General features: G+C 32.1%; 1 protein-coding gene across 5 annotated transcripts in view; it reads right to left on the reverse strand.

Annotated features, from left to right (window-relative positions):
• Nucleotides 1–5,736, reverse strand: part of LOC105109642 (dentin matrix acidic phosphoprotein 1-like) — a 5,877-nt gene extending 141 nt beyond the window's left edge. The window contains exons 1-11 of one of the 5 annotated variants that reach the window (XM_011004404.1): nt 4,674–5,735; nt 4,105–4,207; nt 2,962–4,006; nt 2,496–2,610; nt 1,992–2,114; nt 1,096–1,151; nt 937–979; nt 767–843; nt 613–691; nt 372–430; nt 4–263 (exon numbers count right to left, since the gene is read on the reverse strand). In XM_011004404.1, the coding sequence (XP_011002706.1) occupies nt 801–843; nt 937–979; nt 1,096–1,151; nt 1,992–2,114; nt 2,496–2,610; nt 2,962–4,006; nt 4,105–4,207; nt 4,674–5,200 (2,055 nt within the window). In that variant the 5' untranslated portion in view covers nt 5,201–5,735 and the 3' untranslated portion in view covers nt 4–263; nt 372–430; nt 613–691; nt 767–800. Of the gene's footprint in view, nt 1–3; nt 281–371; nt 461–612; nt 692–766; nt 844–936; nt 980–1,095; nt 1,152–1,991; nt 2,115–2,495; nt 2,611–2,961; nt 4,007–4,104; nt 4,208–4,673 lie in introns of those variants that run through there. The other 4 variants (XM_011004402.1, XM_011004405.1, XM_011004401.1 and 1 more) reach the window with 4 other exon arrangements.
• Between the last annotated feature and the right edge of the window lie 8,535 nt (nt 5,737–14,271).

A 14,271-nucleotide genomic window follows, 5' to 3' on the forward strand; every position in this document is an offset into this window, starting at 1 on the left:
CAGCAGGAAGGCGGTCCTGAGCTAAACGAAGAAATCTCAGATGGAAAAAGGTACCCTCAAAACCAGACTTGACCGACCAACGAGGGTCATGCAAGTCCGGTATTAAAAAAACTCATATACCAGCTACTATGTAAAAGGAAAACTCACGTCACCACGGAGCAAGCACCTTCAGCACAATAATTCTTGTATCTTTTTTTTTCATTTTTTTAGTATATAGTTTTTTGAGAAGCCCGCATGCAATTCTCACGAGCTTCATTAAGAAACCAAGCCACAAGAAAACCTGAAAACACCAAAAAACACAATAAATAAAAGTCTGTTCACCAAACATTAAGAAACCAACATACCAACAGGATCTTCTCTAATGCACTCATACTGCAAGTTTAAACAAGAAAATGCCACCCGTCAAGCCACAATTATGTTCTCCAATTGACTGCAGCATGAGCAGGCGTTGGTTGCATAACTGCAATTGTGAGGTGATAAGAATCAAGAGTAAATAAAAAGCATTTTCAGTAGAGAAAAATGATTTAACTTGCATAATTGTAAGGTGCTTGTGCTTTGTTCAGAAGATGAAAGTATCAAACAGAAAAAACCAGAGGCTAAAAATATAGTTACCTAAAATATCCTGGGACATACTGTGGCCCAAAGCCCTCCAGAATAAAAGCTGGAGATCACAAGGGGCTTGAATGAAGACCTGCATCAACACATTATCACATCTAAGAATTTCGTAACACAAACAAAATACAAAGTTGACTGAACAGAATTTAACCTTTATCTGCATATTAAAACACGCTCCATTTCATCTAAGTGCTGGTACTTGGCTGCTTAAAATCCATCTCCGAGTATCTACAAAGACAAAAATAGGTCAGCTACCTTATCAAGGAACCTAGAGAGTAGCAGGGGGGTAACAGAAAGCAACAGCTTAGAAATTTAACATGCCTGCGAGGCTTTTGTCGCTGTCCAAATTCATCACTTGCAAGTTCTGTGAGACAGTTAATTTCATAGAAACATAACAATGACAATCAATGACAAGGCCTGTTCAAAATCAAGTCAACAGAATCTAAGCATTGCAACAGAAAGATTAAGATTGTTCCTTACCAGGTCTCTGAGCAGGCTTCCATTCATTATCAGGTACATTGGAACTACTTTCTTCACTGCAAAGGAAAACAAACCATCAAAACTGCTCTGACTAAGTGTCAACAGAATAATGCCATTTAAGTCAACAAAGACGAAGCAACTTAGCACAAGGAAAAAAAAAACAAAAAAACAAAAGTGCTAAAGAGAAGTGCAACATATAATTGAAAATACAACGAGAAATATTGATATCATCTAACATTAAAAACTGTAACTATCCAGTCAAACACTTTAAATAGTAGTAAAAATTATAAATCATCCAGCAAACTACCAATTTCCAATTAGATTTCAAAATTGCAAAAGTGAATGATCTATAAAAAAAAAAAGTTCCATATAAATTGACAAGACAAAACAAAACTAAGCTATAGCATTCTTCAATCACCATTTTGACAAACAAAGCAAAGAAGCATGCAGGCATGACTAAAGTCCTTACAACATTAAGCAATCTACTAATTCTCTTTCCAGGTAAAAAGATGTTTTTTAAATGAAAAAAAAAAACACCCAAGAAATTTACATCCAGATCACAATGTCTAACTCGGAAAAGGTTTGGCATTGCCAGCTAGAATATAGGCCAATCCTAAGTTTAATACATAACCTGTATAGCCATTATCAATCATGTCCCAACATAAAACAAATTTATCAGTTAGGTCCCCAATGTTTTACCCATTTCTCAACTGGGTCCTTCTGTTAATGTCTTCTTCTTTTCTTTTCTTTTTTGTATTACAAATAGCTCACGCAATAAAAAGCTGTTGTTTAGCAGAGATTTTTATGGACAAATTAACAAACACGGATATAAGGACCCGATGAAGAAATTCAACAAAACACTTGGACATCCAAGACAATGACAATTTGCTAACAACCTTGAAGAACCCAAGCAAGATGCTTGCCTGGATGGACAACCATGATAAGCACCATCAACTGTAAGATAAGGCGAACAATAAGGAGCCCCTAAAGCTCCTGCAGCACCAGTCAAAACTGGTAACCTGAACATCATTATAACAATTTATTATTTGCCTTTTACAATATAAAGAAAAGAAACCAAAAGAGAAAGACCGCATAATGGAATGAACGAACAGGGCAGTAATTCCTACTATAAACATCAACTGAAACAGATTTGCTTCAAGATATATAGAAAACCATTGCATGACAGAAAAACACCATTGTGTTCAGAACACAGTTAGCAATCAGTTCATTTTCTTTACTTTTGTTCTGTTTTTTTATAGCTGAATCATAATAATCTGAATCCACCACTGCAATATGCCAATTGATGGGACATAGACAGCACCTCCCTAGACCATGCAAGACCCGAGGTAAAACCAAAACCCTGTCAGTTATATTGCAGTTATGTGACAGATTCAGCATACCATGTCATTTCAGAATTCCCTAAACCAAGTTGAGGCTGAGCAACATATCCAGGAAATGCCATGCCAACCGCAGGAACTCCAACACCACCAGGATGCTGACTGCCAAATTGCATAACTGCATACCAATCAACCACCATAACAAAATGAATTACTTAAACACAAATATACAAAATGTAGTCCTTAGCTTCTTTAAAAACATAAAGCATGGACAAGACCACTAAAACAGCTCATGATAAGAAAGCTATTCCTACAAAGGATACCTTGAAGATACCAAACACACAGAAAAGAAAACAATATGAAGAACATGTCCATGATTTGAATAGAAAAATAATAATAAGGATAAAGCATTAGCATGAGCGCCTCTCACACTTGCATAATGAAGGCTCCCAATATTGCAATTCTTCTTCTTCTTCTTTTCATTTTAGATGATAAGCAATGCAATCCAAAAAAAAAAAAAAAACTATACCTGGAAAAAAAGTTGGTGTTCCGGGGAGGTTCTGATCACCATGCCCAACACTCATATTCCTTGTGGCTCCCACAACCTCTGCCCCACCATAAAGAAAAGATCCCCTTCCATTTCCTTGAATAATGCCTTTTCCCTTTCCAACCAATGCAGTTCTGGATTTACTTGATTCCACAGCAGTCTCTGCTTCACCAGCTTCATAAGAATTTAGTGACAAAGCAGTTTTTGGTGGAGAAGAGGCTTGAGAGCCAATACCAGGATGTTGGACTAGTGACTGAGCAGGAGCTGGTTGAATGAGGTTTTGAGCAGGACTTCGCTGACGAGAGTGAAGCGGTGTGGTGGGAGAGGTTCTGTTGGTTTGTTTGTGCTGTGGAGTCCCCTGATAACTCCTCTGGCTTGACATAGCCACACCCCTTCCTTGAGCCCTGGATTGCGAAGATTGGATAGTGCTGACCACAGAAGATACAGATGGTGGCGTTTGCATATTGTTCAAAGTCTTCCCTGCTGGAGAGATGGAATCATCAATATAAAGCTTGTCAATTGCAACAGAGTCAGCTATATTCTTCCCCCTCACCAATGCACTGGTTTGCTGCATAGGAAAATTCTCATCTATAACAGGAGTGCGATGATTCTTGCTTGTGCTTGCACCGTGTACATCCCTTTTCTGACCTAAGGTGATGTCTTTACTTGAAGATCCAGAAGGATAAAAAGGAGGAGAAGCAGAACTCAAGTTTGAGTTTTTTCGAGCAGTGGGCACTTGATCAGATTCTGTATTTGATGCTGATATCAAAACTCTCCCTGAACTGCCATGCGAATGTTTTTCAAGGGGCTTCCCAGGCTGTTTGCTTTGCACTGGAGGTGTCTCTCTGCGGCTCTTGAAAGTAGATTCACCTTTTCTGGGTCCTCTACCTCTCACAACTTTCGCTGCCTGGTTCTGATTGTTACCATCACTAAATGATTGCAACCTGTTCCGTCTGGCATATCCTTGTTCTGGACCTCGATTTTTACCACCACGGGCATGAAAATTACCTTTAGCATTCCTTCTTCCCTGAATTATTATGAGGAAGGTTTCAGTAAGAAGCAACAAAAAGGAAAAGGAAGAAAATGGACTCTCACATCAAATAAAGTTTTGTATGAAATTATCACCGGTTCATAATGCCTTTCCTGCAAAGTCATCTCTTCAAACTTGTCATGCCCCCATTTCTTAGTGTCCTTGGACTCCCACAGCTTCCTTCGACCTAAGGTTCGCCTAAACCAAGTACAAGTTAAACTTAGAATTACTTATTTAAGATATAACAAGTGAAAGGAGATGGTACACATCATTCAGAACTACATGGTAACAATATGTATAGGAAGTTCTGACTATGAATATCAAAAGCGAAAAAAGTAAAAGGTAAAACAGAAAGTTCAGGTTTTTCTATATAAGCCCAGGTAAGACAAATTATCTACGTGAACAATGGTTAAGTCTAGAATCGTAAAGCAAAGGAAGTAGCACTCCAAGATATCAGAGCCACGGATGCCTCGTTAAAGGAAATATAGACATGTGTTTATGCCTACAATAAAAAACCACAAAAATAAAAAATGACTATTAAAGTTCATAGGCTTTTGCATTTAAGTGTACAATACTAAACTTCAGTATATAATATATTATGAAAAAACTCTACACTAGAACAAATTTCTTCTATCCTAAAACCACACCAATGGCACAATCATACCTGTGCCGACCACCAGCACTGTCCCTAAACCTATCATCATGCATGTAAAATGCCCCAGCAGTAGGCACAGCAAATGGCTCGTTCTCCTTCTTCCCCTCTTCCCCTTCCTCCACTTTCTCCTCTCCCGTCTCCTCTACCTTCCTCCCCTCAATCTCCTTTTCACTAACCTCAACACCAACATTGCCGTTGCCTCCTACTCCCTTTTCATTTCCTTTCCCCCCCTCCTCTTCCTCATAAACCTCTTCTTCTTCCTCTTCATCATCATAAACCTCTTCATCGTCATCTCCATCTTCATCTCCATTTAATGCATCTTCTTCTTCGTCATCGTCGTCATCATAGTCTGCCGCCCCAACCTGGTCGTCAGATTCATCAGGGTGAATTGGAGCCCTCCGATCAATTATGGGCTTCTCTTCTCCTTCACCCTCCTCGTCGTCACTCGCAGCTTCTCTCCTTCTCCTTCCAAGCAACCGCTTCTCTTCCTCAGGATCACTTTCATATTCAATCTCCGCTTCACCGACCCAGGCCATTACTACAAAACCCTAAAATTTCAAATTTCACGTAGCAGTCCGTCAATCAAAAGGACAACAACAATAACAAACTCCCAGTCGAATCAAACTTCTAAACGCCGCAAAGAAAACACATAATCCTTCCACGCAAACAAAAACTTCCTCACAAACCAAAAGGCCGGGTAAAGAAATTAGAAGTCAACCAGAACTGGCGATAAAGCGAACCAAAAGCAAATTCGTTAACAATCAAAGGAAATCGAAACTCTTGCAACCCTAAATTTGAAAGGGAGACTAGATCCAGGAGTTCTGAATTTTGCAAACCCTAGAATCTGAGAAAGAGAGATTTGGTGATTTATTGGTGTAATCTGCGTCATAAAAAAATAAATAAATAAATAAATTCAATAAATAGGGGAAGAAAAGAAGGATTGATTTATCAGAGGAGATTTCGAGGAGAAGAAATTCTCGTCGTTTGGGTTTAGGGAATCTTTACGTATTTCTCATTTTTTGTATGAGATTTGAGGCAATCTGTATTTTCATGGAAGTTTCGGATTGGAAAGGACGCGGCACGTGGGACGTGTTTAGCTTGGTAACCAGCAAGGGTAGTGAATTTGTTTTGACGATGTCGTTTTACAACTTGCACCCCTCCTCCGTCCATCAATCCTCTTGGATTTTGTATAAAAAATTGTTGTGAAATTATGTATTTGACATTAAGGTCATCTTTGTTTTTATTTTTAAAAAATATTTTTTATTTTAAATTAATTTTTTTTAGTATTTTTAGATTATTTTGATACATTAATGTTTAAAATAATTTTAAAAAAATAAAAAATATATATTATTTTAATAAATTTTTGAGTAAAAAATAATTTGAAAAACAACTACAATCACACTCTCAAATACGATCAAGTGTAAAAAAGTGTTGATTGTGCAAAAAAATTTATTTTTAAAATCTAGTTTTAAATTTTTTTTGTGATTTTATATAAATTAAAAATTAATTAATTTTAATTTCTTAAAAAAGGTAGGATAGAAAAAAGAAGGATCTAAATAAAAAAGACATTAAATATAGATGACATACCACAAATTTTGAAAAAAAGATGAATTTTGGTCATTGAACTTAAAAAATAACATAGATTATACAATTTAAACTCCTTAATATTTTTCAAAACTAATTTTGGTATAAAAACTCATTTTTGTTATTTTTTTGTCTCTTATTGAGAGAAGAGAGAGAGGTTGTTGAACTCCAATATTAGAAAGAAAAATATATGTTGTTGACACTAATTCAGACTGTCTAAACAAAAGATATTTATATCAAATGATTCATTTTGATAAAGGAAATTAATATTAGGTTTTTTCACCTTTAAAATTCATGAAAAAACATACATGAACTTAGTGTGATTTTTCATTTTGGGTTGATTTCAATTTTTTGGATGATGTTTTGAATTTTTTAAGTCATAGATAGGTTTATCGTGGTTTTCAAAGTGCTTTATAAATGTTTTAAGTAAAAAAAATAGACTGAAAAAATAGGTTTTGAGGTAAAAAAACTTAAGCTTTTATTTTTCAATCATTACAATAGCCAGAATCTGGACAAAATCAGACGATGTCATCTAATTTATTTATTTTTATTATTTTCAATTAATGTCTTTAAAAAAAATATTTATATTTAGATTAATAACCCTTCTTTCTTTTATTTTATTTAGAGAATATTTTTTAAATGAAGGTTATTTTTTGGATTTGTGTTTAATTTTCAAAGAGATTTTTCTATTTCATCTATATTTCTTATTATCTTTTGAATGAATGAATTATATTTTTTAAGATAATTTCTTATTTTCAAATAATATTTCTAATATGGATAGTCTCATATAATTTTTTTCTTTTTTATTAAATCAATTTAATGTGTTTGTTTGTTTTTCTTTTTATTTTATTAAATCAATTTAATGTGTTTGTTTATTTTTGTTATTATTTGATTGAATAAAAAAATATTGTAATAAAAAGATTTAGCAAATATAATCAGGTAAATGCCTCATCTTGTGAGATTAACCGGGTATGATTAATAATTATTTATTTATTTATTAGCACACATAGTTCTCAGTTTATTTGGTTACATATATGTGTAAACTTTTTGATTTGCACTTAATTTTTTTGAAATATAGAAATGTGTTGAAAAAACTTGCATATATATTTTTTTATAGAAAATAAAAATATTAAACTCACCGTAAAGATTCGATCATATAAGTAGTAGATCTTTATTTTTCTTTCTTCTTCTTTATATTTTCATGTTTATTCATAATCTTCAAGTTCATTTGAATTCTATATTTTTTATGATATTTAGGCTTACAAATATTAATGTACATTAGATAATAACACTATGTTTGAAACCTTCTTAATTAAATTCAATTTAAATTTTTTTGATGAAATCTCATGTTTGAAACTTTTTAGAGTATTTCAATTTCTAAAAGTACTAAAAAAATAAGGGTTTGATTAGTTAACTCAATTAACTTAATTTTTTTTCTTTTTTCTTAATTGATATTTTTTTTAATTTTACCTTTTCAGCATTGGGTTGATTAGAAATTAGATTTCCTGATTTGTTTTAATTTGTTTTTTATAAGGATATTCTTATCTCATAACTTGGGATACAAGTTTAGCAAATTAACCTGCATTGATTGAAGTTGTTTTTTTAACTATTTTTTTTATCTATCAATATTGGATTGATTGAGAATTAAGTTTTATAATTTATTTTAAATTTATTTCTATTGGATTGTTGTGATCTCATGACTTAAGCTTTGAATTTGACAAATTAATCCGAATTATCTTGGATCATTTTTTATCATCTTTTTAGTTGATTTTTTTATTTTATCATTCAACATTAGATTTATTAGAAATTAGGCTTCATAATTTAATTTGATTTGTTATTTTTTAGGTTGTTATGGTCTCATAACTCGACATGTGAATTGATAAGTTAACTCGGGATAACCAAGATCGATTTCGTATATTGTCATCTCAATATTTATAAGAAAATTTATTGAATATTTATTTCAAGTTAAACTATATTTTTACCAATTGTCTAGGTTACATTTTGAGTCATTAAGTCGACCGAGTCATATTGGATCATTCCTCACATGATTTATAAAAGAAATTCTACCAAAAAAAAAACATTAGTAATGTTTTGATATTTTTTATATTAAAAAATTTGATTTGACTAACAGCGTAGCGCAGGCCAATGATCTAGTGTAAACTAAATATTAAGCAAGTATAGAAAAATAAACTAGGATTTTAGAGACTACAAAAATACCTAGTTGCTCTAATGGTATGATTTTTATGGGTTTATTGGTTGGCTGCAAAATGTGAATAAAGATTTTGGAACAAATAGTAAAATGAAAAATGAGGTTGAAAACTTGAAAGATGTTGTTCAAGGGATTAATCCAAATTTGTAATATATAAAGAGCATTATAATGGGATTAAGAACATTACTTTTAGGTTTTTTAGCTTTCTAAATTATTTTAATGTTTATAGAGTGAATAAAATACATGTAATGGAGATTTTACATGTTATGTGTTTGTGTAATGCAAGTTATGTTGTGAATGCATGATTTGAGCAATATAATGATAAAACAGAAAAACAAAACCTGATAGCTGTAAAACACAACAATAATGCAAAATTTATATAACAATCATAATATATTTATGAATGCATGATTTGAGCAACATAATGATAAAACAGAAAAACAAAACCTAATAGCTGTAAAACACAACAATAATACAAAATTTATATAACAATCATAATATATTTTCAAGATTATAATGAAGTCTTAGAGCATCCAAAATAATTCATCAAGGCTATGACAATTCATAATAATGAGTTATAAAAGCTTAATAAACTAGAAATATAGCAAGTACATAACAAATCTAAATAAGACATAAAGAAAATTACAATTTAAAAAGCAAGTGAAAATGATATAACAAACCTAAGAAATCTAAGGTTATGGCTTAGCTTTTTGGCTTAGTAGTTTTTGTTAGATTGTGAGGATAGTGTTATTTTTTTAGGCTTGAATGATGAGGTATCTTTTTGTTGTTGAGATGATGAAGTTGATTTCTTACTAATGTTAGTTCCAATAATAACATGTGACTCCTTCATATAAGCGATTCAAGTCAAAAACATAAATCTACCAATATTTTATTCTCTCTAATGGATCCAAATAAAATAGACTTAACCCCTCCCCCAACGGCCCCAATAAAACATCTTTGCACTCGAACTATCACACACGAGCTCAATTGCTACCAAGATATATGGGCTCATGCATGGTGTCCAAGCGTGTCCTACCCAACAAGAGTTAGGGGTATTAGCGCTAGCACTATTTAATCAATTGAAGTGTTGTACACATTAGCACCCTTCTAATTATTTAGGTTTAGGCATAACATTCTGATTATTTCAGGTATTGGGGCGCATAAGCACCTATTATTAGGTACATATATAACATCTAGACTAATTTAATTAGGGTGTTGAGCTTTTCAACACCTAATTTTTTAGGGGCATTACGCATTCACCTCAAAACCCTTATAGGTTCAGGCACGTGCCTCGAGCCTAACACTTATTTGAGGATTTTTTCTAGGACCATACGTGAGTCCTTCAGTATTTTATAATGATTTAATATGTATTGTTTTAAATTGAATATAACAAAAAATATTACATGGGTGAAATTATATTTTAGCAAATCATTTATATAAAAATACAGACTCATCAATTATAAACACACCACGAATAATTCAAACTCAAGGTTCACAATCTCTTCATTCGTAACATTTTCAGCATATATATTTTCAAAGTCTATTTTTTAAAAATATCAATGCATTTTTTCCCTTTACAAACTTATTAACTTAACCATCAAGGATATCGCATTAGGCATTGCAATGACTTTTAGATTTCTAGGAAAAAAACATATATCTGGTATCTTATTCTTAAAGGCAAAGAGTCGTCATCTAGTATTATAGTCACTATGAACTATAACTGGTCAATAAAGATTATATGGTACTAAACTGGTTATGCAAAAAGAAAGATACTATCACCCTTTAAGTGTCCTCCTAGAGGTAGGCTATATTGCTGGTTTTGTCTTAAATTGCTAAAGATTTATTGTATTTTTGCTTTTAATGGTATGCCTATAATATTCTTAACTCTATGTCATTTGAATATTCAACTACAAATACTTTCCAAACCTAGCATTGGTAAATATTACATAAAAAAATATGATGTTTCTGACTTTAGCGTTAGTGAATATTGGGGTTCAGGATAAATTTCAATTCCAGTGTTTTGATTTTTAATTATGACATTAGTGAACATCGAAGATGCTTCTAATTTTGACATTAATGAATATAAATATTCCTGACTTTGGTGCCAATGAATAAGTAAAATTTAACTTGAAAGTAAAACATGTTTTTTTTCGTTTTTTTTTCAAGAGGGAGTTTTTATCTTCTTCTTTTATTTTTTTTAGAAAAGAGAAAAAAACCAAAAAAGATAGGTATATATTTTATACTAGATTCACATTATGTAATATAACTCTATAACCCAATACTAAGTAAAGTCGTAAAAAATTAAAAAGGATCTATAAAAAATTTGAAAAGGTCCTTAAATTTTTTCAAAATTTTCTAATATCTTAAAAGGCATGTTTGACTAGATATTAAAATAAAAAATATTAAAGGAAAGGGAAAGGGGCATAAAAGTGTGTTTGTTGAACATACCCTTAGCCTAAAGAAAAGGTCAGCTGAGCCTAAACCTTAGGCCTAGCCTGGTTTCAATAGTTCTTTCTTTTTTTAGCTAGATCTAGCCTAGCCATACAAGTTAGGCTTGATTTAGCCTACCCAACTTAGTCACTAGCGTTGCCCGATGACCAAGTTAGCATCATTTGCATATGTGAATTATTCACACACGTTTGCTAAAGAAGTGAGTAATTAAAATTCAAAGATGGGGATAACAATAGAGTACTTGGTGTAATTATTGCTAGAGATGAAGACATGAGGCAATGATGCGCTGGTTGGACAAGGTTTATTTGTTCCCTTTTGCTTCTATTTTTGTTCGTTTCTATATAGTTATTATTCTCTCTAGTTCCTTTACCCTCTTTTTTTTCTTCCTTCATTTTTTTTCCCTCTAATTTTCTTTCTTTTTTTCATGGTTTCTGTTATATTGTTGGATCAGTAGCCTGTTGTGAGGGAGAATAAAAATTTCTTTGCTGAAGTTTTGAAGGAAATCCAAAAGTCCCTTAAGTTTTTGCATTTTTTCTCTCTAACTCACTCTATTTTTTGTTTTGTTTTGTTCCCCTTTGCCTCTGCTTTTATAGGGATAGACCCCTGGTTATGCTTAGTGGATCTATTTTGTTTGTCATGAGAATAAGGATAAGCATGGCTAGCAAAGTGTCTGTATTTTGTTGGAATAAAAACAATAACAGTCCTATCATTATTAAACTATTAGCGATGGATTTATTTAACGTTAATGGCACATCGAGGGGCAAAATAAGCGTAACCAATTTGGAATTTGTAGTAGACCATTTGGTCTATATTCTAGTTTGGATTTGATGTGAATTGTAGCATGGCTGATGCTATTTTAACAATTTTTCTTACACAAATTACCCTCTATTTTAGAGAAAGGGAAGAATGAACAGTTGATTGAACAACATCATTTTAAGTAGAGATGGTCATTCTTCAATTTGACCCTTCAAGTTCTAACATCATGCAATCAACCTCTTATCTCTGAATTTTTTTTTTTTAATTTCACCCCTTGATCAAATACAATTAGACCCCTGAATTTCTGCATCATTTACAAAATAGCTCTTAGTTTCAAATTTAATCAATTCAGTCCTTAATTAACTCCTCAAACTTTTTATTCTTTTAAAATTATCTCTAGAAAAATCAATTAACCTCCTTGTATTATTAATGCTATTCATTTTGGTTCTTGGAATTTAATTTCTTGCAATTTTAACTCAAATTGATCCTAAACTTTGATTTTTCTTTAATTATGCCCTTTATTGCATTAATTAAATTAATTCAAAATTTAATTAAGTCCCTAAACTTATCGATTATTCCAAATTTATAATTTCATTCTTATTAGACCTTACATTTTCAATTAATATTGTTTAGACATAATTATCAAATTATTTTTTATTTTTTATATTATTATTTTTTTATAAATTCAAAATTGAGTTATGATAAGAGAGTCCTCAAATCCATCAAAAGAATCTTCTATAGGTATAAGCTACCACTCTTATGGCTTATCATGCTCAAATTGATACTACCACAACTACTTATTACCTGGCTTATCAAACACCGTCTGCTATTATTACGGCTACCTGTCACTTGTCACCTGCTCCTACCATAGTTATTGGTTACCCTGGCTTATCAGGCATCATATGCTATTAGTTACCAACCTCCTAAACTTTATATATCAAACCACTACATCGCATGCTACTACCACAACTACCGATAATTTAGCTTACCAAGCACTACCTATTATTATCATTGTTATTGGTGACTTTGGCTTACCAAGTATCACGTGATGCTAGTTATCAACCTCTTACGCTTTCTATATCAAGTCATTAGACACTTTGACTATGAAGAATGGATCAAATTATTGCTAGTTACCAATCCTGTGAGCTTTCATCAAGACATTATACACCTTAATTAGAGAGAATATATCAAATTGTTTGAACAAAGAGATCAACCAATTATCTAACACATCAACCTTATTTCTAAGCACTTTGGTTTTTAGGACTCATTAGTTGGCGTTATATGTAGGAAACTAATAAAAAAATCACTGGTTTTTAAAACTTATTTTTAATATTTTTAGGTCATTATATGGCACGTAACCAAGACACACCTAAGTTAGGATGCTTTCCATATCAAGACACCATACACCTTCACTAGAGAGAATATATCAAATTGTTTGAATTAAGAGATCAACCAATTATATAACACATCAACCTTATTTCTAAGCACCTTGATTTTTAGGACTCATTAATTGGCATTGTCCATGGGAAACTAATAAAAAAACCATTAGTTTTTAAAATTTATTTTTGATATTTTTAGGTCATTCTATAGCATATAACCAAAACACACATAAGTAAAGATGTTTTCCATATCAAGACACCATACACCTTGATTAGAGAGAATATATCAAATTACTTGAACTAAGAGATCAACCAATTATCTAACATATCAACCTTATTTCTAAGCACCTGGGTTTTTAGGACTCATTAATTAGCATTATATGTGGGAAACTAATTAAAAAACCATTGGTTTTTGAAACATATTTTTGATATTTTAGGTTATTATATGGCATAAAACCAAGATACACCTAGGTTAAAATGCGTGATGAATATACGCCTTCTTAGGCACTTTTACCCAACCATACCTTTAATAACTCATCAACTAGGTTCAAGTTCTTACTCAAGTCGTGTTAGCAGCATAGGGACAAAATCAAACCTTACCACCCTAGAAGTCTTAACACTTGTGGTAATATATTTAACCCTATCACCATAGTCATCGACTACTTCTAACCCTTATAGGCCAAATCACCACCTAAAAATGCCTAAGTAGAATGACCTTCAAAAGAGTATTTTGCCTTTATACTATCAAGTCTTTTTAGGGGTTGCTCGTGCCATTATGATACTCATGCACATAATTAATACTCCAAACACACTCCCTTTAGCTACCATGAAATGGACCTCAATTATCAATTTTGTTGTTTCATGCCAAACACCCCAGGCTTACCAAACTACCCAGGCTTTTTAAAGTTCAACAAATCACTTTATGATGCATAATGCTTAATAAAAATATAAGTTTATTTTTTATATAAAAATAATGTTTATCTAACATACATTTTTTAACTATAAATCTCCAATGAAAGGCTTTCTACTATTATCCTTAAAGGGAATTGACTTAGAGCAATATTATCACAATCACCAGGAATTGATCTCAAATCCTCTATTTTTTAGTTCAATTTTGGACTGACATATTCTTAGTGCGATAGAACCACCCTTTATGGATTTATCCCTTTTTCATCTTAGAATTTTTTTTAAGTATAAGCATCAACATAAGTTTATTCCCTTTCACCTT

The sequence above is a fragment of the Populus euphratica genome, unplaced genomic scaffold (genome assembly GCF_000495115.2).
Source record: "Populus euphratica unplaced genomic scaffold, PopEup_1.0 scaffold224.1, whole genome shotgun sequence".
Classification (NCBI taxonomy): Eukaryota; Viridiplantae; Streptophyta; class Magnoliopsida; order Malpighiales; family Salicaceae; genus Populus; species Populus euphratica.